This window comes from Gymnodraco acuticeps, unplaced genomic scaffold, assembly GCF_902827175.1.
Source record: "Gymnodraco acuticeps unplaced genomic scaffold, fGymAcu1.1, whole genome shotgun sequence".
Classification (NCBI taxonomy): Eukaryota; Metazoa; Chordata; class Actinopteri; order Perciformes; family Bathydraconidae; genus Gymnodraco; species Gymnodraco acuticeps.
Genome location: NW_022992251.1, coordinates 423,605 through 450,926, shown reverse-complemented (window position 1 = coordinate 450,926; position 27,322 = coordinate 423,605). Strand labels below are relative to the sequence as shown.

The following is a 27,322-nucleotide window of genomic DNA, read 5'->3' as shown; positions in this document are numbered from 1 at the left end:
GGTCATAGCTGCAAGCACATGAAGGCACACAATGAAAAGTGATACTGGTGAAATGTGTAAGGAGACTAAACTCAAGTCTTCACTAGGGCCAGCTTCGCATCGTCTTTTTTATTAAAGAAAACATGGCAGGCTGATACGCATCACAGCTGATACCCCCCAACTAGTAATCCAAAAAACAAACTGTTTTTGGCAGACATGATTGACCGCTATGGCTAAAACACTGCTTGGAAACATTCAGAAGCAAATATTTTCATTGGACCCAAAGCATATGCGTGAGTACATTATTGTGTGAGTGTCAATGTGCGTGTGTGTGTGTGTCCCCACATGTGTTTTTTCTAAGCCTAACATGATTGACTGTGTAGGCAGATGTAAAATGTGACTTCTGCGTGTATAGTACCTGCAAAGCCGGATTTGCAGAGGCAGTTGAAGCCGCCTGGGAAGTTCTGGCACAGCGCCCCGTTCTTGCAGGGATTGGAAAGGCATTCGTTGACATCCCTCTCACAGGCCATCCCGGTGAAACCTTCTGGACAGGTGCAGGAGAAACCTCCCACCAGATTGTGGCAGGTGCCGCCATTGTGGCAGGGCGATGGCTGGCACTCGTTTATGTCTGTCTCACACAGAGCTCCTGCGTATCCTGGCCTGCAGCTGCAAGCGTAGGGCTGCAGCGGGTGGTTGGAAACAAGGATCACTGGGACACTTTCTTCTGTCTTCATATCAGGCCCGACACTGAGACGCCTCTTGCAGCTGCCTCCATTCTGGCACGGGTTACGTGTGCATGGATCATGGTCCACCGCATCTATTTGCACCCCGCTCTGTCTATATAAAATGTCTTTGATACTCTGGAAGAATGTGGCCACACCACTGGGGTTGACATATTGTCCGTGGCCTCGTTTCACAGCTGCCATGAGGAAAGTCTGATTGTTGAGTTCAAATGCTCCATAAAGCAGCACCCCGGTGCCTAGGCCTGCAAGCTGAGAGTTGGCAATACGTAGAAAGCTGAGGTAGTGGTTGGTAAGGAAGCTTTTGACTCGTTGAGAGTTGAGTCGAATTAGTATGCTATTGTCCACTGTGGCATTCGTGAAACCCATGAAGAGGACTCGAGCTGTATTGCTGACTGACCCGTGGACGCCGTCACTGCTACGGACAGTTAATTCAAAAGTTCCATCTGTTGAGCGAGATTTTGAGTTGAGGTTGCACGTTCCAGTCGGGATATTAAACAGACCGGAGGACGGGGGAATCAGGGAGCAGTGGAATCTATCCTGAATGTCAGGGTCTTGAGGTTTGACATCTCCCAAAGATCCACCAGGAAACATGTTCCCGAAGTAGTGGACAAAGATTTCTACAGACCTCGGCTCTGAAGGATTGTCATTCTGATCGTTTATTTTGACGTGAATTGTTCCCGTGGAGGACATCTGAGGCACACCAGAGTCCTTGATCACAACAGAGAGGTAGAAGTCGCTAATCTGCTCCCTGTCAATCTCACGACTGGTGGTTAGCACTCCAGCTGGACTAAGGCTGAAGTAGCTTTTGGCAGAACCAGAACTGAGAAGGCTGTATAGGAAAGGGCCTTGGTTTGGTGCTAGATCTGCGTCTGTCGCTGAAAGCGTCGTAACTTCAACGCCTGCTCTCTGATTTTCCATCACCTCAGCATAAGCAGTGGTCAAAGTTGGACCGTTATCATTGATATCTTCCAGGTTCACAATCACTGTGGTGCTTCCAGTTGCAGGGGGTGTGCCAGTATCCACAGCAAGAACTGTTAGATTATACACAGGAGTTTTTTCTCTGTCTAGCTCTGCAGCCACAGACACTTGGCCAGATTTTGGGTTTATCGTGAACACATTTTTATCAAATTCAGGAGCAATGGAGTACGAAAACCTGCTCCAACTTGGGACAGAGTCTGAGTCCTCAGCACTCACGAAGGTTACAAGACCTCCAGGTGAGAGACCTTCGCTGATCTGCACATCATAGAGTTCTTGGGTAAAGACAGGTGGATCGTTGGCATCAAGGATGGTGATGTTCACAAACACCTCGTCAATATCAGCCCCACGGATGCTTCCCGCGTTCTTTGCCAACACCTTCAGTGAAATCTTTTCATCTTTCTCACGGTCTAGACTACCTGTGACATAAATCTGGCCTGTTTTCTTGTTAATGCCAAAGCCTTTCTTTCTGCTCCTCCCAAAAATGAGGTAGTAAACCACTCCATCATCTCCTTGGTCTCGATCACTGGCGAACACTTCCCCGACCACTGTGCCTTTTGGAGCGGCTTCAGAGATTTCAAAGTAGTACTGTTTTGAAACAAAGCGGGGTACGTATTCATTGGCACCCTTAAGTTGAATGTTGACATTGGCGAAGCTGCACCGCTCTTCGTCTGGGACATTGAAAGCTTTCACTGTTAAATGGTAGACCTGCTTAGCCTCGTAATCCAAGAAGCCCTGGGTGGTGATGGTCCCGGTGTTCGGGTCAATAACAAAGAGGTCACTGTCTGATGACTGTATCACATAAGCCATGACTGCATTAGCTCCCGAATCACGGTCTGTGGCATTCAGCTTGACCACAGTGGTGCCACTGGGAACATTCTCCTGAACAATGGGGAAGTACTCCTCAGGATCAAACACAGGGGGGTTATCGTTCACATCAGTGACATGCACTGTAACAGTGACATAGCTTGTTTTTGAGATCCAACCACCATCAGTGGCTGAAACCCTGAGCTCATGTTGTTGCTTCTCTTCAAAGTCCAGAGGCAGAGCTAGGGATAAAAGTCCAGTTTTACTATTAAGTGAAAACAGACCCTTGTCGTTGCCTGAAGTAATATTGTATGTGATAAGGCCATTCATTTCTTTGTCTTTGTCTCTGGCAGACAGGGTCCTTATTGCCGTTCCCACAACAAGGCTTTCAGATACAGACGCTGAGATTTGGCTTTGTGAGAACTCAGGGGTGTGGTGGTTTTCCTCCGTGACTGCAATGCGTACTGTAGTTCGCGCCGACAATGGAGGATTTCCTCTGTCACTCGCTGTGATGTCAATGAGGAAAACTTTATTCATATCAGATGTAAGGGAGGAGGCGACAGTAATCCATCCACCTGTTTTATCTAGTTTGAATTTACTAGAGCTGTTTCCTCCTGTTATTAAGTACTCAACAACTGAATTAAGGCCAAAGTCTTTTTCATCATGAGCGACAACCCTAATCAGTCTGGTGCCAACCTTGACACTTTTAGTGACAGGAGTAAAATAGCTGGGTAAATCAAACTCAGGGGGATTATCATTGCTGTCTACAATGTTTACAATCACTGTCGTCTCACTCATCAGAGGTTTCACTGCCCGGTCTGAAGCTGTGACAATGAAGCTGTGGTGATTTATATTTATACTACTGGCACCTGTCGAGTTCTGATATCTTAACTGCTGCTTCACAAATATCTCTCCGGTGCTGGAGTTAATTCTGAAAAACTCTGACTGAGACCGAATGAAATAGAAGATTTTGCCGTTAAAACCTTTGTCAGGATCTGTTGCGGACACCTGTGTGACCAGGGAGCCCACTTCAGTGAGCTCTGGGTGGTCCAGATAGTAAGAGGGACGACTAAACCTGGGGGCATTATCATTAATATCCGTTATAAATACGGTTACATCTGTGCTAACTGTCCAGCCAGAGTCATGGGCAGACACTTTGACAATATAATGATCTGTGTCTTCTCTATTAAGCGGTCTACTTATTGTTATGTCTCCTGTGTTTGGATTTATATTGAATGGAAAACTGCCATCTGTAATTGAATATTTGCTAATGGCATTTGAACCAGCGTCCTCATCTGTGGTGGTGACTCTGGTGACAGTGTAACCCACCGGGGCATTTTCAGCCACTGTAGCACTGAAAATCTTGGAAAAACGTGGAGCATTGTCATTTACATCCAGGACGTTAATAATCACTTTGACTGCTGAGTTTTTGGATGGCAACCCCCGGTCAGTGGCTTTCACTTTCAAAGCGTACTGAGCCACTTTCTCCCGGTCCAAAGGCCTCGTGGATCGTATTTCACCAGTTGCTCTATTTATGTTGAAACTGTTCTCCTTGTTGCCGTCAATAATGGCGTATTCAAGCTGTCCATTAGGCCCGCTGTCCAGATCAACGGCAGAGACGATTAACACCCTCTGAGGTGAAAGGCTCTCCAGTATCTCAGCATGGAAGGGATCCTTATCAAACACTGGGTGATTGTCATTCACGTCCAGCACTGTTATTTCCACTTTCTCATAAGTGGAATACGGTGGGAAGCCTTGATCTCTTGCCTCAATCCAGAGAACGTACTTCTGAATGTGTTCATAATCTAGCGGATGTCTGATGGACACCTCGCCTGATTGCTGATCAATATGGAAGGCATTGTCCAGGTTTCCACTTGAGATGTAGTACGACAAAGGACCACCCCTCATAGATGACCCAGTGACAGTTGTAACAACGTGATTGGTCGCCTGGCTCTCCGGGAACGTGAAGGCATGCTCCTTCAGTTTGATGACGGGGAAGTTTCCTCCGGTAACAAAGCGGACAGTCACGGTGGTCGTGTCCGTTTTGGGGTTAGTTCCTCCATCTTTTACTCGAACTGTGAGGGTAACTTCGGTGTTTCCAGTTAGCTTTTCAATGGCAGTGATGGCACCTCGGACGGGGTCGATCTTGAACTTCTCAGAGTTTCGTCCAATGAGGGAGTAGTGCAGCTGGGCGTTGGAACTAGAGTCCTCGTCAGTGACAGTAACAGCGAAGACCAGAGACCCTGAAGACACAAAGGACATGTATTTAAAGAAAGCATTTGATGCATAAACATGGACATATTTAAATAATGTATATACTGGGAGAACAAATCATTGAAAGTGGAAAAAAAGGGAAAAAAAGAGCTTAAAGGTAGGGTAGGTAAGAATGGAGAAACCAGCTCGAGTGCGCTAGAATTTGAAAATACACAACCGGAAAAAATCTGCCTCTTCCTTCAGACTTCCTTACAGAGCCCCTCCTCCAACACACACGAACATGACCAATGAGGGCACGAGATGAGTTTGTGCACAGATGGAAGGCTGACAGGCAGGTAGGCCATCCAGTTACTTTAGCCGGGCCGGCTCAGATGATTGGTCGTGCTTTTTACAGCGCCACGGCTTCCACAGATGAATTTTGTTATGTATTTATTGTCAAAGCATTTAATGTATTCATTGCTATCGGGATGTTAAGAGCATTCCATGGAATATAACAAAAAGTGTTTCTGAAGTGAATTACCTACCCCACCTTTAACATTAATTTACTTTAATTATAAAACCTCATTTAAATATAATATATATCTAAAAAAGACTGTTGCTGCACTGTTTGAAAAAAAGCTAAATTCCTGTATTTTGCAATAGTCAAAGGACAAATAACGTGATCCTGTTCTGAGAGCACAGTTACAGTATGAACAGGTGCCTTTAAAGATGTGTACTGACCTGCTGCAGTGGAGGCGGGGATGTGGGTGACGTAGGGGTGGTGGTGGAAGCGAGGAGGGTTATCGTTGATGTCTGACACTGTCACAGACACGGTGGCAGAGCTGGACAAGCCCTCAGGCTGCCCTCCATCTGTTGCCACCACCAGCAGCTGGTAATTGGCTCTGTCCTCTCGATCCAACAAGGAGCTGGTGATAATCTGTCCTGTAGCCGGGTTGATGGAGAACTGGCCGTGTCCTCCGGTCAGGCTGTAGCTGTAGGAAAGATAAGGTAGGAAGAAGTTTCAGTGAAAACTCTGTGAAGGCAAGATTACGTTGGACTATTTGCGATAACATGAATACATTCTGACAGTAAATGCTGATAAATGTCCTGAACCTACCAAAACATGGTGATTAGAAGTAACAGATTTCCATTTGACTGCTTTTACTCCTCACCATCATCAGTCCTGTCTAATTCCCTATGTTTAGTGCACATCAATCTTCTCTGTTTTTGCCTATGACATTTTTATTAAAGAGGCAGAGAATTACTTCTAGAAACAGAAAATAAAGAAAAGTCAAGCACCTGCAAATAGTTAAATGTTTTATATGTTCCAAATAATTACATTTTGAATGGACACTAAAAAGTATACAATTCCACATAATGACTATTTCAGCCTTTCCAATTTCCATAATTACTTCTCACTTGCTCTTGAGCTACTTCAATTTCTGTATCATGAGCACATCTTATGTTACAGTGAGGTAATTGTGTTATTACAGGTGTTTCTAATGTTAAAACTGACCGCCAGGTGTTACATAAGCCCTTCTCTGGACACAGCTTCTACAAATTGTTTGCTGCACTGCGACTGACTGAATGCTTCAATATTGTTTGAAGTGTCCGTCTATAGAGGGCACTGTTTCAAGCTTCATTAAAAGCACATTTAACAGAAGAATATGCCCTTTAATGGTCCCCACATTGTACTGGCTTGACATCAGAGCAGTGAACTGATTGAGCATCCAGAAACTGATCATATCAAACACAGCCACTGTTTCCTGCTACACTGCTCACACAGAGCCACTACAGTTCAGGCAGGTTACACAAATCCAGAATCATTCAGTGGATTTAGCTTTTCTATGAGGAAGATGATATTTACATTTAAAAAAAGTACAAAGTACATGCATGCAGAACACCACATAACATACAAGTCTGGGGGCCACAGTCTTAGGCTTTCAAACTAATATCATGTTTTACCAGAAGGACCCAGACGTAAATGTAAACTGACACATACATGTACACACCAGTGCATATTTTGAAAAGGCTTTTTGAAAAAATCCCCCTTCAGAGATGGGACGACAAATTACAGAAACACTTGTGAAAGCAGACAGGATGCAAAGCTTATTTGGACATCGTCAACCATATAAACAGATCTGAACAGACACAAAGCCAAGTTTGGGACTTTAATTTGCTTTGAGAGTCCAAACTAATAACTGAAGGTAAGCAGTTTTGGGCTCCATTAAGGGGCCTCTAACCCCCCAGGACCCCTGATGGGCACAACTCATACTGTCATGGACAATTAACATCCTCATTACCATGTTTTGGGAAACTGGAGCGCACTGCGGTACCCCCCAATATGCACCCAGTGGGGTTACTGAGGAGAGAGGAGGGGCTGGACTCGAGTCAGTGTCCGGCTGAGAGAGACGGGCCAGAAGCTTTTACAAGCCCCCCCGTGGAGAGGGGCTGTGAGTGTGAAAAAGCTGTCGTCCAGCTTGAGAATGGTGGCCCGAACAATGATTTGAGTGATGACTAAAACTCTACACTCGCCTAAACTCCTGTCAACAATTGCAGCGGCCTGGAATCTCACAAAGATGGTGATGAGGTAAAATGATTCTCTGAAGGCGAGAGGAAAGCCAAACCCAGCCCTGTGTGGAGCTGAGAGGGTATTCTCACCCCAGGGAATCAAAGAGGAGTGCAGCGACTTGATAATGCACAGGATTTCAGGAACTACATAGATCTGCTCTCGATGTAAAACAAAGAAAAAGTTGTATTTGTCTCATGCACACAAAATATTTAATGTCTGTGTTTCCTTAAGGTGTCCCTGGGGAAATCACTAACCAAACTACGGTTTAAGGTTATTTCTATAATATGTTAATTGTTAATGAAATAACAAGATTAAATGCAATTGTAGTAAAAACATTTACTCTTGCTTTGTCTATCCAGTAAATTGCATATTTTCTTATCTTTATTTTAAAACCCCTTTTAAAAAAGGACTGTAGTCCCTAGATCAGTCAAAACTACTTTTCTGTATACATTGGATTAAAAGTGCTCGACAGCGCAGAAGAGATCTCAAGGTTCATGAACCCTAATGTCACCAGTTTGAGCTTGGCCCGAAATATGTTTTGGATTTAACTTTACGATAAAAGCATCAATTTGCAAAGACATTGCAAGCAGGGAAAACCGAAAACTTTAGATCTCAAAAGGTTTTCAGGGGGTCAAAGGGTAAAATAGTATGAAGGAAAATCCTCCAAACTAAGAACATTTCAGCTGTTGGATTTCAAAAGTAAAGCACAAAAAAGGATCTCCTAAAAAATATAAAAACAGAACATAAGTGTAAGGTTATAAGACATAAGACCAACCTTATAACACCGTTGACGCCCACATCTGCATCGGAGCTGTTGACCAATAGCACATCCGCCCCTGTGGGAGCGTTCTCCATGATGGTGGTGTGGAAGGCGGAGGCGGTGAAAACAGGGACGTTATCGTTCACGTCGTCCACCAGAACTGTCACCGTCCCCGTCCCGCTCAGAGACGGATTACCTGGAGACAAACAGGGAAAAGAAAAAACTGTTAGAGACAATAGCAGTTTGATTTTCTTTCAGTGGAAACGTTAAGAAGAAGAAAACCATCAGGGACAGTTCGCAGCTCCTGGGACCCAGGAGATGGCGCCATTGGAGGAGACGACCTACCGCGCCGGCAGTGGACCACTCTGAACCGTCTACGAACTGGGGTCGGTCGCTTTAAAACATCGATGAAGACGTGGGGCTTGGCGGACAGTGCGGCATGAGAGTGCGGTGACCCTGAGCAGACCGCTGTCCATATAATCACCATCTGCCCCTTATACAGACCACCCTCGGAAGCCAGCCTCTTCGACCTAGGACCAGAGATGCGGGCATGGCTACACGACACCGAGTTGGACCTCTAACGTTACACGAAAGAAGAAGCAGCTCATTAATCTCCCCATTCACATGATGGACCCCAACATGGAGAGTTTTCTAACCCACAGAATAAGGGCGTCATTAGGACATTCTGACTCTAGACACATTTATTGTACATGACTTGTCATTTGCAGCTAGATCCACACTGAGCCAATTCATACTCCTGTGAGGGTTCAGCCACAATATTCCTGCTGCATTTAATGCAAGCAAATTCCTCTGGCTGCAGTTTTGGGTTTCCATCAGCAGTACTGCCACATCAACACAGCGCAGAACACATCAAAAGGGCTCAATGTCTCTGAAACCAAATCTTTCAGGCGTCCTTCCTGGGGTCTTGGACACTGAACGATTTAATTTCCACAGCGAGGTATCTATTTTAAGGTGCATGGCACTGAGCGAGAAGGAGAAGTGCTATTTTCAGCAAAAATCTAACTGTTTTCTCCCAGAGCGGGTGACGCAACGGGACTCGCTGGCCCCCGGGGCTGGATTTAAATCAATAGCAGATGAAAATGAGCTGCATTGCAGAAACACCTGAACAAAAAAAAGGATCAGACATCTGCCTCGCCTGAGCTGGCCTTCATAATCCATCCTTACTGTAAATAGCCCGCTGCACAAGTTCAGCTTTATTACTGAAAGTCACAGTTTGGGATTTGGGGACATCTTTAAAGGCTTGAAGTTATTTTAAACTGCTAATGATTTGCATAAGTTGTTTATAGGGAATGAGAGCACCAGAGGATTGAGAAAAGCTGAGATGTGCAGGCTGAAGGAGGCACTTTTCCCACCTCTAATTTGTAGTTGTTCCCTCCTGCAGCTCTCTTCAGGAATCCATGCGAATGTGTAAACTATAATACACCCAAATCAAAACAAGTACAATCCCGAGCTTGCGTCTCCTGTGCCTGTGTGTACTCAGCTGTGGAAAACATCAGATGCTTGAACTTGCGTACCGTAGGGGCCTGGATTAATAAGAGATAATAAAAAACACTTGGACGACGGCCACCAAAATTCTCTATTAATGCGGAGCAGTGCGAAATCAAAACACAAGGACTCTGAGAAAAGAGCGGGTTGAGGGTCAGAAGAAAAGCCGAAGGGACACTGGCTCTGTTTCTCAGCCAGCACGGACTATCCTATACATTATGAGTTTTACATTTGAGCCAATTGTTCTTGTTTTGGTCAGATGAATTATTTTTCCTGCCGCATCCTCCTGAGATGATACTGCTGATAAAATGACTCCTTTCTGTCGTACTGTACGTCACTAAAAGATGTGGAGACACAGAACGGCTTTTTTCATAAACACATTGTGATTTATAGTTCAGACTGTACGTTTTGCATATTAGGTATTTTCAATTATCAGTACATTTACTCAATTACTGTACTTTTGAGGAACTTAACCAAGGAGTATTTCCACACAACTACATTTTGGAGGCAAATATTATACTTTTTACTTCCCTACATTTATCTGACAGATTAATTTACTATTTAAGTTCATATGATTAATAGAAAAATATATAAATCAAATGATAGATTACAATGCAGTATGATAAAAAGTTTACCTTTAAAAGCTACAAAATTTAAATAATGTCCACATTAATGGGTCTAATCATAATCCAGGGATATATATACACACACACTATTAGGACAATGGACATTCTGCATAATAGATACTTATAGTTTTGGTATTTTAAGTACATTTTGATGCTAACACTTTTGTACTTTAACTTACGTCAATTATTAATACAGGACTTTTAGTTGTATCAGAGTATTTATACACTGTGGTATTACTACTTTCTACTTAAGTAAAATATCTGAGTACTTCTTCCACCTCTGCATTTCACTGATAATACTTTTGTACTTTTTCTAAAGTAAAATTGTAAATTCAGGATGTTTACTTGTAATTTTAAGAACATAGTATTTTAACTTTACTTAGTGCTAACTTAGAGTGATTTGTCAACCTCTGGGTATTTGAGCAAAGCTAACGTCATAGCTCGATGGATGGAAACGGCTAATCCAACATTTTGCTTCAGACAAAAATGACTCACTATTAAATGGATTGCTGTAAACTTTAGAACAAATATCTATCTCCCCAGAGGATGAATCCTATTATTTGGTGATGCTTAGACTTGTGTCCAAAACCAAGTACATGTTTTGGTTTGTAGCAAATAAAATACTGAGGAATATCGACATACATTACATGTCATTTGTGAGACGCTTTTATCCAAAGCGACTAACGAACATTCAGTACTGTGGACAATCGCCACAGGAGCAATTTGGGGTGAATTGTCTCATGGACACAACGACATGCTGACTGCAGTGGGACTCGAACTTGCTATCCCCTGATTTGAAGACCAGCACACTACCCACTGAGCCACAGCCTCCACATAGAGACGAATAGTGTCCTTGGGAAATAATTGAAATTCCCTTTGAGCTCTGCGGCTGCTGGTGAATTGCTGACACTAAACTGTGACCTCCCTGTGGGCAGAGACGAGCTTTTCCTTAAGAAGATCAAGAAATGTGAACATTGTCGTGGGGTTTGGAGACCACCGCAGCTTCTTTCGGGAGGGCAGGGGATTCCTCGCAAAATGAGATTTGAGATGGTTTACTGTAACATCACTTCACTGCCCGGCTTTGAGATAATAAACAGACATCCGACCTAAGGCTCGTCATGGACCAGGTTTTCCTGGTCAGAACAGAAGTGGCCAACATGCGCGTTTAGAATAAACAGAGCTGGAGCGAAATAAATGACACAAACAGAAGTAACAGTAAACAGTTTCTCTCCCAAAGAGGCCCGGAAACCAACACTAATCATTTCTGAATCGCTACCAACATGAGTCGTGTCCTCTGCAGTTCATTCTTTCAGTTTGTAAGAATTATGACCAAATATAGGCAGTGTTGAATTTTGAGGTGCTTATGCATTTCCACCTTTACAAATATTTGCGATGAAGAGAATCCTGCTTATAAATAAAATACTCCAGAATCATCGGCAGTTTATACAGAAGACGGCTGACGAAGTGGTTGGTGTCAAATGCAAAGAACTAACGGCCGAGGAAACACAATCCAAGTGGAACATGTCAATTGTGGTATGCAATTGAGGTAGCATGGAGTCCATACTGCATAAACACGGAGCTGTTGTGTAATCAAAGCACCACAACATGTAGCTGAGTGCCCAAACGCACAGTCAGCAGGGTTACTTAATCAACAGCGTACTCCATGCGGCTGTCTAATCCTCCCGCGCCTGCGGTGTCACACGTTCACCGTGATTGGATCGACCCGAGTCATGATTCAGCAGGTTGTCATGGCAACAGATTAAGGCAGATCCTCTTCACTCGATCCTCTTAATTGAAGAGCAATCCAAGGTGCAAGATGTCTGTATCTCTTTAAGTCCACCGTTGCGGGGACGTTTCTGAGAGGCAAAGTGTGTTTGACAGTCAGCGACTCACTAAGACTGTTGTTGATCAAAGATGTTCGGGTAAAGCTGCCGGTTTGTAAGTGGCTCAGGGAGCTAAATGGATTTACAAAAACCATTAGCTCCAAACGAGAGACTGAAGAAACATATTTGGCTTTGAACATCAAGCCAACTGCTACAGCATATTTCTCTAAACTTAAAGGCCCTTGAATGCTTTTTTGGGTTTTCCCTTTCCTGTAGTGGGTTATAGGTTGTTGTGCATGTAAGTGGTCTGCAAAGGCTAAAATCCCAAAGACCCCTTCAGGGAGTTTCTCTCCCACACACTCAAGGATGAACTAATTAGAGTTATTAAAGGTCACTGCCCCCCTGCCTGAAATGCCTCCATTGGACTCCTTTGTTTACTTCTGGAACATAGTGACATCAATATGTAACACTGGCGCTTCTATTGGATAGCAATCCAACACATCGTGATAGGCTAAGGGGCGGGACATCTCTAAATGGTTGACCAATCACAACAGAGCTGGCCAGCTAACGAATCAGAGCAGATTGGGCTCTGGTTTCAGACAGAGGGTGAAAAGCGGTGCTGCAGCACAGGCAGTATGAGAAAAATAAAGAGCTTTTTGAACATTAAAGCATGGAGACACAACACAGTAGAGACACTACCTACATGTATGAACCTGAGAATGATTGCCTCCTGTTATACAGACTGTGTGGTTATTGCATTTCAATAGCATTGTTTCCTCACTAAGAGCGGAAGCAGGCCAAGCTAGGTTATTTCAGTGTGTGTGTGTGTGTCTATGTGTGTGTGTGTGTGTGTTTATGCTGAGTACACTGCCCTCCTTCCAGGCGTTTCACTTTTGCACAGGATGTGATGTCACAACCTGTTTACTGCCTTGGAAGAATGAACAACCTGCTCCACCGCCGCCACCACTTGTTTGACCTTTGACCTGCATTGCGTCTGTCACCGAGCGCATCAGGGACTCCGAGGCACAGTCACCCCAGCTAATCCTTAGTAAGCATAGAGCAAAACACTTCCAACCCCCCCTTTAGTGAAGACCTAGATTGCGTTCAAAAGCCCCCTGACGCTCCTCTCTCTGACCCTGAACCTGCGCTGACCCCGGCGACGTCGTCAGGCGTTCGTTCAAACTAGGGTTATTTTCTGTGTCTTTCTTTAGTAACTCACTCTGAACAGCAGCCTCAGGACGTGCCTTCTCAGCCTCCCGGGGCTCACTGATATCACATAACCCCTGGCAGCTGTTTCCCCCAAAACCTGCTGTCCAAAGTGTAAATAGTTCAGATCGATCATGTTACATCGCGTGGGCTGACGGATTTAGTCATCAAGGGAACACTATATCTTGCCAGGTATGCAAATGTATGTAAATGACAGTTGTTTCAAATACTTATGGAAAGGGTGAGACATTCATAAGAATCATAAGACGGCGGCTGCTTAATAACCGGGTCAACATCGCAGCTGAGTATGCCCACTGTTTCCGTTTCTTACATTTTCACCAAATACCAAAATAGTAAGAGAAGCAAACCCAGAATAGTTTTTATTATGTAGGAAATAACTTCTATGCCCTTATTCTTTTCTGAGGGAGTGACTCAATAGGGGAGGAATGGTCTCCAAGAGGGCTGAGAAATGCCAGCATCTTTTCCAAACAGTCTTTACTGGAATCTGGCAAAGCCCCTGCAACAGTGTCAGGGTCGATGATTCAGTCTCCTGGTGCTTCGTGGCGCAAGAAGAGGAACAGGGGTTCAGGGGCATCAGTGGTGGATATGGCGAGGAAATATGCTTAATCTGGCCCAACACTATGTGACAAATGATTTCATTTTGCCATGGAAAAAGAGCTGGTGGGAATTTGCAGCGGGAAGTCAGCTGCCAGACAATGGCTGCCAAGCGCTGTGGTCAAAAAATGAATTTTTCCATTGGCAAATCCTGTCCCCTGAATTCTTTGTCTTATTTCAAAAGGTTGCATACAAATGGAGCTAGTTGTATTTTCTGACATGTTAAAAAGAGGAAATGTTGAGCTCATCTTAAGGTTCATATTTGTACTGTGTGTCTCTACTCTGATATGTTGACATGCTAGAATGGTCATACAGTGCTTTATTTTTCTCAAACTGCCTTTTCCAAGTCCAATACATTACATTACATTACATGTCATTTGTTAGACGCTTTTATCCAAAGCGACTTACATACATTCAGTACTGTGGACAATCCCCACAGGAGCAATTTGGGGTGAAGTGTCTCATGGACACAACGACATGCTGACTGCAGTGGGACTCGAACTTGCTACCCCCTGATTCGACGTCCAGCACTCCATCCACAGCCGTCCAATAGAGGCGTTTGAGGTAGTGTGTGGGAGAAACTCCCTCTGGCATGAACTTCTTTGGGGGATTTTAGCCTTTGCAGACCATTTACATGCACGCAAACCTATACAAAACACTACAGGAAAGGACAAAACACAAGAAGCAGGGCAGGGCCTCTCTAAGGTGCAGCACGGAGGAAATACAATAAATGCAATTACATGTTAATTCAAAGCTACACAGTTAATTAAAGAGATCTCTGAAGGAGATTAAAACAAGATATCCAGGTCACTGCTTCTGCATGATTGACAGCAGAAACCATTTGAAACTTGTTTACATTCTAACTACCATTATGTTAAACACCTTTAATTTGTAAATCACATGTCGGCCAAAACAGATAAGGCAATCAAGGCACTACCTCTCGTCTGTGTTAAGATTGTGCCATGAGCATAATCTTATTTCAGGGGTTAATCTTGGGTTACTTATGAAAGCAAACCGCCATGACCTGACACTGCTCTGCTGTTGATAGAGAGGCGAAGTCCCGCCCATCTACTTCCGACCCATGGGACCTTATTTCAGAAACATTATGTATTGAAGTCAATGGAGAGAGAAGGATTATCTTTCGATCCCGTTTGAATTGTGCCACGAATTACACATATGATGTTTGTCAATCTTAAAAAATCATTTCCACGTCAAAAAAGTCACAGTTTGTCGTAAAACTGTTGAAATATAAGACTATGAAAATACACAACTAGAAAGACTACAAATCCCAGAGTCCCGGTCCCGCATGCTGGCTCTTACGGAACCGACTAACTCCCCTTGTGTGTGTGTACAGCTCTCAACGTGCCCAGACTTGGAGTGATTTTCACCTCTTTTAATACTTTCCACCTCATTCTGAAAGAAAGAAGTGAAATAGTTAGTTTTACACATTTGAATTTTTTTGACTTGCAACATGTTCTTTTAAATTGACAAACATCATATGTGTAATTCGTGGCACAATTCAAACGGGATCAAAAGATAATCTTTCTCTCTCCATTGACTTCAATACATACTTTTTCCGAAATAAGGTCCGATGGAGCTCCCCCGGAAAGGGAGGGACTTCGCCTCTCTATTACAGACTCACATCATCGGTATTTACCTCACGCCAAGAATGTATCAACGTCATCGCTTGAACATCAAGACAAACTATGTTCTTTTAGAAATGTTGCTTTGACTAGAACATTAAGCAAATGCCACTCGGCGCTTACTCTCATGTGTGTATATTCGATCCAAATGATCTGGGTTATTATTGCACATGAGAAAATGGGGTTTAGATCCAAAGAAGCATGCTCCCTCAATCAGTAAAGAAAATGTTTCCGTGAGTTGGCTTTGCCCTAGAGAGCTGCGATGCCGTCACTGAGCTCTGAAGTGGTATGGATACCATAAGGATAAGTCCGAGCTAAGTCCTGATGATAACCCTGTCTCCAACACTGGGGACAGTGATGGAAACACATCACACTGATGGTATTCAGATAACAGTTTATTTGTAATCCTTTGAGCAGCCATTACACTACGGCACATGTGTCAAACTCAAGGCCCGGGGGCCAAATCAGGCCCGTGGTGGATTTCATTTCGGCCCGCAGGATAATTTCTAATTACTATTAGATCTAGCCCGCTGGTATATTGCACGCACACCTTCACTCCATCCTGAGGGTCTCCTCCTCTCAGAGCCTGACCCCAAACATTGATGAACCTGCACCCAAGATGAGATGCCAAGTATCTGCTTGAACTAGCATCACAGAGCAGCACACTGAGTTTAATGGATGTTTCCTTCTGCACTTTCTTTCTTGAGACAACAGGGCATGTTTGTTTTCTCTTTGAGGGAAATAGTTTTGTTGAAGCTGTTGTTGGTCTGTGGAAAAATATAATCATAAGAAATGACTCTGGAAAAGCTGCAGATAGAGCCATAAGAAATGAATGCAACTGATTATTGAATGTTTAATGTTGTTTTTATAGGCAATAATTTAAGCTTTGTTAGTTCCAGGTTTAATATGTTCAATAAGTTCATTTCAATAAGTGTTCCAATAAACATTGAACCAGTCCGGCCCTCGACTAGTACCAATTATTTTATTTTGGCCCACTGTGTATTTGAGTTTGACACCCCTGCTCTACGGGATAAAGTAAAACAGACGCTGGCGTCAGTGCACCTCGTCTTCACACAAAGCGACTGAATCTGTCGGGGAGCTCAAAGCGCTGCAGCCACATGAGGATTCTTCCCCGCTTTAATTGAATCTTGAAACACCATTACAATTTAATCAAACGTAGCACATTCCAGTGACAAGCAAAACACAGCCCTCTGTTTGATATTTCAGCATAATCCCAAAGAACTCAAAGTGCTTGTTAAACCGGCGGTGGGAATGACATTTAATTTCTGTGTGCTTATATTTCACTGCTGAATCTGAGCTCAGATCTAAGAGGTTTGTTTCGGCGAGGATCACGTTTGGAGAAAATAGGAGAACCCAGAATAACCCCAGAAGAACTCGGGTCCAAAATAACAAGCTTTCAGGACCCTGAGACTAAACTAGACCATCTGACCATCTGTTGCATCCTAAAGACCCACAGACAGTTTTCCCTGTAAGCCTCTCAACCCAGAAAGTATTGTCTAGCATAAACATATGGCAGGGTCTAAGCACCTTATTAGTGTGCATTACCACTGGACAAATCACATTAACCTCCAAGAAGGTGGCGTGGCCATACTTTCTGAACCGGAGGGGGTACAAATACATGCGTTAATGACGATTAAGTGATCTGTTTTTTGACCGCCACAGCTGTTACGAGGACGCTCACCGCTGAGAGAGCCTCGCGGGGGGCTGATCTGAAGGAAACAGCAGCACCCACCTCCTGGGAAAGGCTGCGAGTTGCCCTGAGTTGCTCAGTCTAAGCCGCGCTAAGTAGCAGGTTTGAGTGTCTCTGCTGGCACAAGAGATAATCTCTTCCTATATATGATTGACTGATGTTTTATCGAAAAATCTGACAAACAAGGATAAAGCTGGGATGTCCAAACAACCGGATTCATTAAAGTGGGAAGTCCAGGACAGGTTGACTTAAGGAAGACGGATGAATGTGTAAATGTATGAGACAGCCCATCTAGGCTGAAGCGTAAGGCTAAACGGTTAATTACGGTTTATGGACTGCGGCTAGATTGTGCTCTTAAGGGACAGCGTAAATAAAACACATCATTACTCAGGGGGGAGAGAATTGGCCGCCATCAAGGCAAAATTGACATTTTTCTGCCTCTGAGAACCTGTTGCGTTGCAACAAAGCTTCTTTTAATGCGACCCCGTCCAGCACCCATGAATAGCCTCGGCGGAGCTGTGTGCAGGGTGTGAGCAGTCCCAATGCTCAGTTTGCCAAACATGCCAGAGTAAACAGAGGTTTTCTCACACTTAACAAGCAAGGGAGTGAAAGGGATATCTGAGTAGAACACTCGAAGCAGCCACTCGGTTTAAGAGGGAGAGAATATTTCTAATAATACGCCAATCTCAGAGGCATTCGTCAAATTAAACCTAATGTTACACAGCTCGCCTGTTATTTATGGAGTGCCGCGTCTGACTGCTTTTGCATAATTTCTTCCCCATATGTTACGGATAGGGGTTTGGCGGTTTGCATGCAGGCAAAGAAAGCATATCGGCAGACAAGAAGTGCTGCCATTTCTCATATTTTAGGGCCTGTGGTGACATTTTATGAAGTGAGTTGCCTTTTGTTTTATTACAATGGTGCTTTTATTTGCTCTGTTGTTGAATATTTGGAAATCCCAATTTAGCAGTGCATCAGTGGAACATTCTCTGACTGCTTTCTATTTTACGGTGACACGGCTACACCAGCAGATCATGACCAGTGTGGGGAACATATACTGGCAGTATAACTCCTCATAATACAACTCTATAATGTTCATACGTGGGCTACATAAAAACTGAAATATGACTTTGGAAAAAAGGGCAAAAAATGAAAGCATTCAAACGTATTCACACACATCCAACGCTGCAATGTATTTCAAAAGGAAAGCAAGCCATGAACGGCAACAATGAGTTTTAATGAAATCAGCTTTGAGAGAACTTGGTGTGCTAACCTCACAAAAACACAGCAAATAAACATCATTACAAAGTGCATTCTGCCAGGCTAATCATCCAACCAAAACCCCTTTAAAAAATAAACTACTCACCAAAGCTGTTAACACTCAGATCGACTTATTGTGGAAGTTTACCAGCGAGTGGAAAACAGGCGATAGGAAAAACTCATATTGAAAAAGCCACACCACATTGTGAGAGCTAATCCACAATTTAACTGCTCCGTAAAAGTTCATTTGAGGAACCTGATATTTTATTTGGCTAAGTCTTGTATTGCCACAAGACTGCAGACCTAGTGAAACCTTCATAAATGGACCCTATTAAAAAGGGCCCAATTCTGCTCATTTTCAGGTTCATATTTGTATTTGTTCCTCTACTGTGACATGTCTTCACGCTTTAATGTTATTATTTGCGAAAGAGAAACTCACTCTGGAGGGAACTTTGGAATTGTAGCCTTTGCAGACCATTGACATGCACAACAACCTATATTGCACACTACAGGAAAAGGAAAACCCCGAAAAAGCAGAATAGGGCCATTTTAAGGCCCAGGTTAAGTTTTCTTTGTTGTTCTTGTTCAACATTTGATGACAGGAGATTGACAGATCATTATTCAAAGAATGAAGTCAATGAGAAAAAAACTCAAGAAGACTGAAGGGTTAATACACCAGATGCATGGGAGCCATTTAACAGCATAAAAGATCCTGTTTTTGGGTAGGAATGGTCATTACAATTCTTTATCTGCTAAGCAGTCGTTTAGCCCCCCCCAAAACTGTCCCTCACCCAGCAGCTAAAAGGCCATATACAAACAGCGTGGCAGTATGGGGTGATGTGCTGGAGGGATGTGAAAGACATGGGATTTCTATGAGGCCACGTCCGACATAATAGACATAGGCCAAGGGATTTAGTATGCCTTCCCTTTAATAAATGTGACCAAACATCGTGCATGTCAATGCAGCCCGAGGACGCTCTCACCACCACACACAGGCGCCGAGGCAACAGACAGAAAACACAAATGTGTTTAGTGACATGAAAAGCAGGGAATACAAGCATTACTGTGAAGACACAAACACAAGTTCTCCTAAAGGGGCCCTATTATGCTTTTTGGGGGCTTCCCTTTCCAGTAGTGTGTTAAATAGGTTTTTGATAAAGTTACCCTAAAATCTCTTTCCACTAAAGGTCCCTTTTCCTTTTCAAGACTGTTCCATTTTAGAAAGCTAATACAAAAGCATCTGGCAACTTTATTTACTTATTGTGAAATCAGTCAAGTGAACCAAGTACCTCCATATGGTGGAAATTCATTAAAAGTATTACAAATGAAACGAAGATAATTGTTTAGAGAATTAAAAGAATGCTTTCTAATTTCTTTCTGGGACTCATAAATGCTAATCGGCTGTAGCAGTTGCCAGATAAATAAAAAACATATTTTCTTCAACCTCAGATGCCCGTTTAAATCAATTCAGCACACACAAAGTATGTTACTGTGTGGCTCCGAATGCAAATCGCATTGTTTCACATTCTTCCCCAGGGGCGGAACTAGCAATGCTAAACAGTGGCTTACTAATCTGATCTTCCTGCAGCTGATCCCAGATGTTGGCCCGGCGTTAGGATCCACCCCGGACCCCACAGCCCCCCGATGTTTCCCCGCTATCTGCACAACTTGTAACTCAGAAACGCTGCAAACAACTTTCCATGAACAAGGAAGAGAGAGGGAGAAAAACAGAATATCCTCTCAACAAGACGCCTTGTAAAACACCTTTAAGCAGCTTGTGTGGATGCCACATTTCGGGGCTGTGCACAGATTTTAAAATAATGGCAAACGTTTGCCAAATTTGTCTGCTTTACTAAGCCAGAACCTATTATGGGAACCAGCACGCAGTGAGCTCTTTTGTTTCCATCCATTTCATTACAGATGTCAGTCGGCACAGCAGGCAGAGACGCTCTGCTCAATCACTTTACCTTCAATGAGATGACTGGAAACATCCCAGGAGGATGGAGCACTGTTAGCACGATACCCAGGCACATAGCTCTGGGTACGTGGACGTCTATGATTCATTCACAGAACAGGTTTTAAAGAAATGCTGCAAACTGATCATAAATCTTGTTGCTCTTGGGTAAAATTATCTCTTCTGTTCGTGATTAAGTGTTTGCAGGGCATAGAGGCTACTACTACTCGTCCTTGGCTGTTGCAAATTTGACAATACAATCTATTTCCTGAGCAGCAGATAGTTTAGGACCTCGTCTGACAGAATAATACTTTTGAAGTCTGAAGTTCAAGGGTAATAAATCCTTTTTTTTCTCTCGATTACACAGCATTTTGTAGCCGAACTAGTTTAATATCGTAGTACAGGAAGATAAAGGCAGGCGTCGGGATGTTAAGATGAATGTCTGTGGTTGAAAATGGGCCATGGTAGAAAGCAGACTTGGAAACATGTCTGCAACCGTCCACCTTCAACACTCCCTGCCAGATAGCGGCTGCATGGGAGAAGCATTCCCCCCACCGTCTCAGCCCAGGCCTAAAAAATGTGAGAAAATGCTGCCGAGTAATTTGGCCTGTACTATGATTATGGGCTTTTTGATATTTTGATATTCTACCCCAAATCCTTCTTTCTGCCTCGTACCAACATTGCACTGAAAAGCGCAGTCAAAATATTTTGGAATTGTTGTCAGGGCTCTAAATATGGACTCCTCTTGAAGCGTACTAAAAGGGATCGAATCCTAATTAGTATGTTGGGAAACTTTGTCCATGTGGCACAAACCTCTGTATGAAGCAAGGACATATCAACAATACATGAAGAGAATACACTCTTTCTTTGAAAAGGTTTGATTAATATACTTAAAAGTAACCAAAATAATGTAACTTCCTCCCCTAGAAATGCAGTGGAAACTCACTCAGAAGTGTGTTTACATACTGTAGGAGTATCTAACATTTTTCATGCAACATTGTCCCAATTCTCACCAAAGCCTGAGCAGTGTCAAAAATACACAGCGTTATGAATGGTCACATGGTCAGTCCAGGAATGAAACAGAACCACCCTCAGACCATGACGGCCGTGCCAGAGCAGCTCGGGGAAACATATACTTAACTGTGAACCATGTGATTTGGCTGCAACGGGGATACGCACGTACTCCTTTAACTGCACATTAACTGGCCTCCATGCAATAACAAGTTAACCTTTTATCTGGCTATAACAAGCTCTGCCGCCATGTCCAAATAAACAGAGGATGCTGTTCAATCGAACCCGCTGAAAGGACTTCTAGAGAATGGGTCAAAAAAACCAACTGTTTTGTTAAGCTAAAAACTCCAGGATTGTTTGGCTTATTGTACCACACGAAAAGGGGACTGCACACAATATGAAATCAAAATGCTGTTTGTTGACATTGCTGTTAGTTTATGAAAATATTGTTTTTCAGCTCGGTTCTGTTGGATGATTACAAAAATATGTATCGAGCTTTGCTTGAAAAAATAAACAATGTCGATGTCAGGACATATTACACAGTGCTTACATCAGATCATCCTCATATGTTTAAAAAAAACAAGCTCAAACTGACTTTGAAACATTACAAAACTGAAACATAATACTGCACAGCGAACAAAAACTAATCTTTTCCGGAAAAACATCAAACATTTCGAGATGGTATCACTGTGGTCTTACCTGAGTCAGTGGCTGTAATCAGCAGAATGTATTTCCCCTGAGCCTCGCGGTCCAGAGTCTGGGTGAGTCTCAGCTGACCGCTGGACGACAGACTGAACGCGCCCTCGTCATTCCCACCACTTAGCATGTAGCTTAGCTGGCCATTGGCACTTTGGTCGTCGTCTCTGGCAACAACCTGGAAAACCCAAACACAGGTTCTTTAGAGATTGTGTGCTTGAGTCCTAGAAGAACAGACTTTGGTAAATAAAGAGGACAGATTGGGAAAACTCCAAAAAGCATTAAATGGCCTCTTTAATAGAAGAGTTGGAAAGTCAAAGCATGGCAGCAGTGGCAGAAGAAACATGCATACTAGTTTAGTACAGTTTGACGTACTTTACTTCTCTGTTTCAAGTACAAAACAAAAAGTAACCCTTACTCAGACCAAAACTATGTAGCCTTAGTTTGAGAGAAGACAGGCAAAACATTGTTTTATATTTTAAAAGTTGTCTCAAATACAGTAGCACTAAAACACTCAACACACTCAGGTGTTTGTGGCTAGAGCCTTGCTTGGCCTGGTATGACCAGCGGTTTATGTTGGCTAGCATTGGCTAATATTGGCAAACAATTTTGCCGTGCAAGTCAGGTTGGTGACTGTATGATTATTAAACTATCGAAGAAAGGCTCCATAGTCTCACTTGACGTAAAGTACCTCAAAATTATATTTAAGTACAAGTTTTGCGTCAATACACGTAGTTTCTTTCCATCACTGGATACAAAATGTGCTTTTGGGCTTTATAAAGTCTTGACTTGATATTTCAGTGGATTAGTTGACAATGATCTTTGGAAAGAGCTGCTTGGAAACCAGAGCAATGGCGTTGGCACAATTTCATCCAACTCAAAACAATCACATTTTTAAGATTTCCAGCAGTGTTGTTGTTTTTCTTCAATGCCATTTGTTTGACTTTCCTTGCTAGAAAATATGTTTCTCAATTCTCACAACCATACAGTAGCTGGCAGTAAGCCACTACAACCGCCATCCTAAGTCTTTCCATTGAAGCAATTTACAGTTAATTACCATCACGGTGCTGGACGGCACCATGAAGGTAATTGTTAAGGGAAGGAAGACCATTACTTATTCACTTTGTCTAATCAGACTTTCATGGAATCCGTAAAAACAGGGAGTACAGATCTATATGTCAGTCTGACTTTTCCCCTACCGCGTTTTACTGGTGTGCCCAAATGCCTCAGCCCTCTCTGCCGCAGACAGCCATATAGCCAGGTTAGCGTACAGATGTGTTCTGATGTGGCAAAAGCCCACCACGTCTGGGCCCCTTCCCACCACATAAGTGTACCCCAATTTCCTCACAAGGTACACACAGGATAATAAAATGGAATTGTGCCGTCACTGGAAATCTGCCTTTACCCTACATTTTTTCATATATGGCTCATTTAGTCATCAGGGTGGCTGAGACGTTAATTGCCCAGTCACGCAATTTAGCCCGTTTCATATTTCGGTGAAATACTATAACTCCCTAATTGTGCAGAGCAAATTGCAGTCATATATCATTTCTATATAAATCTAGTCACATATTTGTCAGGGCATTTAGAAAAACACAGACCACCATGCTACAGTAAGTGGTTTAGAGCACTGGTACCGCTCACATACCTGCACTTATTAAGTTAGTATTACTACAAATGTAGTTAAGGCATTAGCTTATTTGAGTTTTAGAACTGTCATTCAAAACACTGCCGTCTTTTCACTCAAGCAGTCCAGTGTCTGTGAATGTTATTGACATCTGAACTGCTTTAATTTAAATTAATCTTTGTGACAAAAACAAACAAACTGACCTGCAGAATTTTCTGGGGTAAGTTCTCAGAGTTCTCCAGAACATTGACGGTGTAAGGAGAGAGCTCAAACACAGGGGAGCAGTCGTTGACGTCCAACAGAACGATGTTGACGGTCGCTCGGTCCACCCTCGGGCTGCTGCCTCGATCGGCGGCCTGGACCACCAGCGAATACGATGAACGCGCCTCGCGGTCCAGCTGCTTGGCAACAGAAATCATCCCTGTAACCGAATCAATCCTGAAGTCAGAGTTGGTGTTGCCTCCTGAGATGGAAAATCGGATCTGCCCGTTGGTTCCCTCGTCTGCGTCGCTGGCGAACACCTGGATGACATCAGTCCCAGTCAAGGTGTTCTCCTCAATCTCGATGTCGTAGATATTCTGCGAGAAGCTCGGCGTGTTGTCATTGACGTCCAGAACCATCATAGTGACATCCATTGTTGAAGACAGAGCAGGTTCGCCTTTATCTGTAGCTACAACTGTGAGGGTGTAGTTAGAAAGCTCCTCGCGGTCCAGTTCCCCAACCAACCTGACGTCTCCGTCGATCGTGCCGATGCTGAACTTGTTCCCGAAAGGTCCTTTCATGGAGTACTCAACGTAGCTGTTGGGTCCACTGTCAGCGTCCGTGGCCTTGGCAGTGAACACCACCGTATCCACCGGCGTGTTCTCCTGGATGTAAGTCTTCCTCTGAGAGGTGAAGGTGGGCGGGCAGTCGTTGATGTCCAGTAGGATGATGGACACCTGGGCGGTGCTTGTGAAGCGGGTCATTGGGGGAGGGGCCAGGTCGTTGACTGTGACCACCAGGTTGTAGAAGGATTGGGTTTCTCGGTCCAAGGCCTTCTTGGTTTGGAGGACTCCTTCCTTGGTGATGACAAAGTGGCTCTGGGGATCACCAGAAGCTATTCTGTACAGGAGCTGAGCATTTGGGCCTGGAAAAGAAGCAGAAAGGGAATTACAAGACGATCATAAAGATACATAAACATTTTAAAGTCAATAACAGCAGCCACACATTTTGGTAGGTAAGATACTTATTTTTTAAATTGTTGACAAAGTCCCTAATAGTTTTATTGATTAATCTATTGATAATTTTGTCAATGACATTTTAGGAAATAGCAAAAAAAGACTTTAAAGGTCAAAAACAGGTACATTTTTATTCATGTATGATTACAAATTGTCAAATGTATTTATTTGAGAAGCTTGATCCAGAAGAGTTAATCATTTGATTATAAAAACAGATTCATTTTCTGTTTGTCTCTAGTAAACTAAACACAGCAAATTCACCACTGTCAGTCCAAAGTGCTTCATACCAGAGGATACCGAAACACAAACAACACAGACAACAAATCTACTCTGTGATTTTAAATTACATTTGTATTTGTCTCCAAAGGTTAAACACATTACTCACCCTGGCTGGAGAATAAATAAAACCTGGAAACAACATTTTATTTTGGCAGATAAGATATGGGGTCTTTTCAGGCTGAGAGTTTGGATGTATTATTTACTACAAACCTTGTCTTGTCACACACAGTGCCAAAAACAAATTAATCTCCAAGAGTATGACCTTGAATAAAATAATAGCCAGATAACAAATAGACAGGAGGATGTAGTAAAGGTTGAATGTTGATATAGCCATCCATTGTTCGAGATGTGATTGATCAATATTCTGTATGCGTATGAATAAGGCACTTATATGCGTTATCAAACATGCATTTCCACATATTGTGCAGAGAGCTCTGGCTGCTACTACTCTTGTCCTCCAAGTACACAATCCATTCATGTAGCATGACAGATGGCTATCAATAGAGAAACACCACAGCTAACCACTTCCTAAACTGATAGTGTGACGTTTTGGAAACATGTATTTCAATTGTAAAGTTACAATGTGACCGAGTACAGGGGTGCAGTAATATATCTATCCTTGAAATCAGGCGTAATCCGAAGCCCTCCCCCTTGGAAGTGGGGGTTAAAATGGGGTTAAAATGAGCTTAAATTGAGCGTCTGTAATTCAGCTCAACAGGGTATTCATGTGGAAAGCGCCGGCATCTTCCCACACTCCAGAGTGTATTTACAGTATACAAGTAATCCGTTGTCAAAAGCTCGAGTGCTGCTTCCATCCGAGTCGAGGCTATGCAAAAGTCTGGGGGTCGGGGGTCAGGGCTTTAGGAAGTGCTAACAATGGCGGCACAATTTTAACAATTTTATTTTGATAGTGGAAAGCGGCAAGTATGTATCTGACAAGATGATGTGGTCAGATTATGTGGACAGTGGAGAAAGAAGCCAGACTCTGGTGGAGAGCTAGGCAGCGTATTTCCCAGGAATGTAGGTCACAATAACCACATTAGGTTTGGGTGAAGCGGTAATTACAGCGGAGGAGAGTAGCGGTGACTGTTCAAATACCACACGGCACTTCACAAACACAAAAACCCCACCACCTGAGACGCAGGAATAACTCAGGCCACTTAATCACACGGTGAAGATGTATTTCATCAAGTCACTCATGCAGGGAGCAAAATAAAAACGAAAAATAAAATGTAGGTTTGTGTAACCGACTGTCGTAAAAAAAATGACAGGCGCACAATAAATACATCTGCTGAGGCTCACTAACCATTGATTTATACAGTTTGGGAGTACATTACTGCTTCAAACATCCTCAAAGAACTGTTTTCTTTAAATATCCGGACATCTCCAGGATACTTGACGAGACTCGATTTATCTGGGATCTAAGTACACATTAAAGTATTTGTTGCCAACTGTTTCTGGTTCTAGTTTATATTTAAAAAAACATTTGTTATTGGTGGTTAAATCACAAGAAAAAGTCATCTGAAAACCAGTATGGAGTCAAATCAGTGCCAAAATGTGGTGATTGGTTTTAGAGTTTGATGTGTAACCATTGTCAAGTTGTCAAATTAGGAAATAAAACAGAAACATATTTATTATAAACTTTAAGTTGCATTTTAATTTCCTGAGACAAAATAAGAAAAATAAGAAAATAAGCCATGAGAAATTCAAAAGTAGAACATTTCATTTTCTGAGATTATTTTTACGTATAATTTACAATTGATTTTTTACAAAGAATGCATTTTCCAAGAATATAGTTTTCTGTTTTTTGTAGTATTTAAAAAAAATCAGCTTTCTTGAAATATTATCACTCCTCATAGCAACACTTTAATGCGTATTTATCTTTGATATAGCCGCTATTAACTCTTTTACCCTGGATCTGTCATTATTATTTGATTAGATTTTTTAATTGTGTGCTTACCCGTTTTATTGATATATTATTCTACGTATTTTTATGTTGCCTTATATCTGCACTGTCCCCTTTGCTGTAACACTCGAAATGTCCCCCGCTGTGGCACGAACAAAAGGATTTCTGATTTCAGAGGAATAAGTAAGTAAGTAATCGTAGAGTTACAAAGTA

General features: G+C 42.9%; 1 protein-coding gene across 1 annotated transcript in view; it reads right to left on the bottom strand.

Annotated features, from left to right (window-relative positions):
* The window catches only part of LOC117540257 (protocadherin Fat 4), a 112,227-nt gene that overhangs the window by 19,488 nt on the left and 65,417 nt on the right, over positions 1–27,322 (bottom strand). The window contains exons 5-9 of the mRNA XM_034206842.1: positions 23,911–24,833; positions 22,084–22,258; positions 8,045–8,225; positions 5,439–5,689; positions 398–4,747 (exon numbers count right to left, since the gene is read on the bottom strand). Of these exons, the coding sequence (XP_034062733.1) occupies positions 398–4,747; positions 5,439–5,689; positions 8,045–8,225; positions 22,084–22,258; positions 23,911–24,833 (5,880 nt within the window). The remainder of the gene's footprint in view (positions 1–397; positions 4,748–5,438; positions 5,690–8,044; positions 8,226–22,083; positions 22,259–23,910; positions 24,834–27,322) is intronic.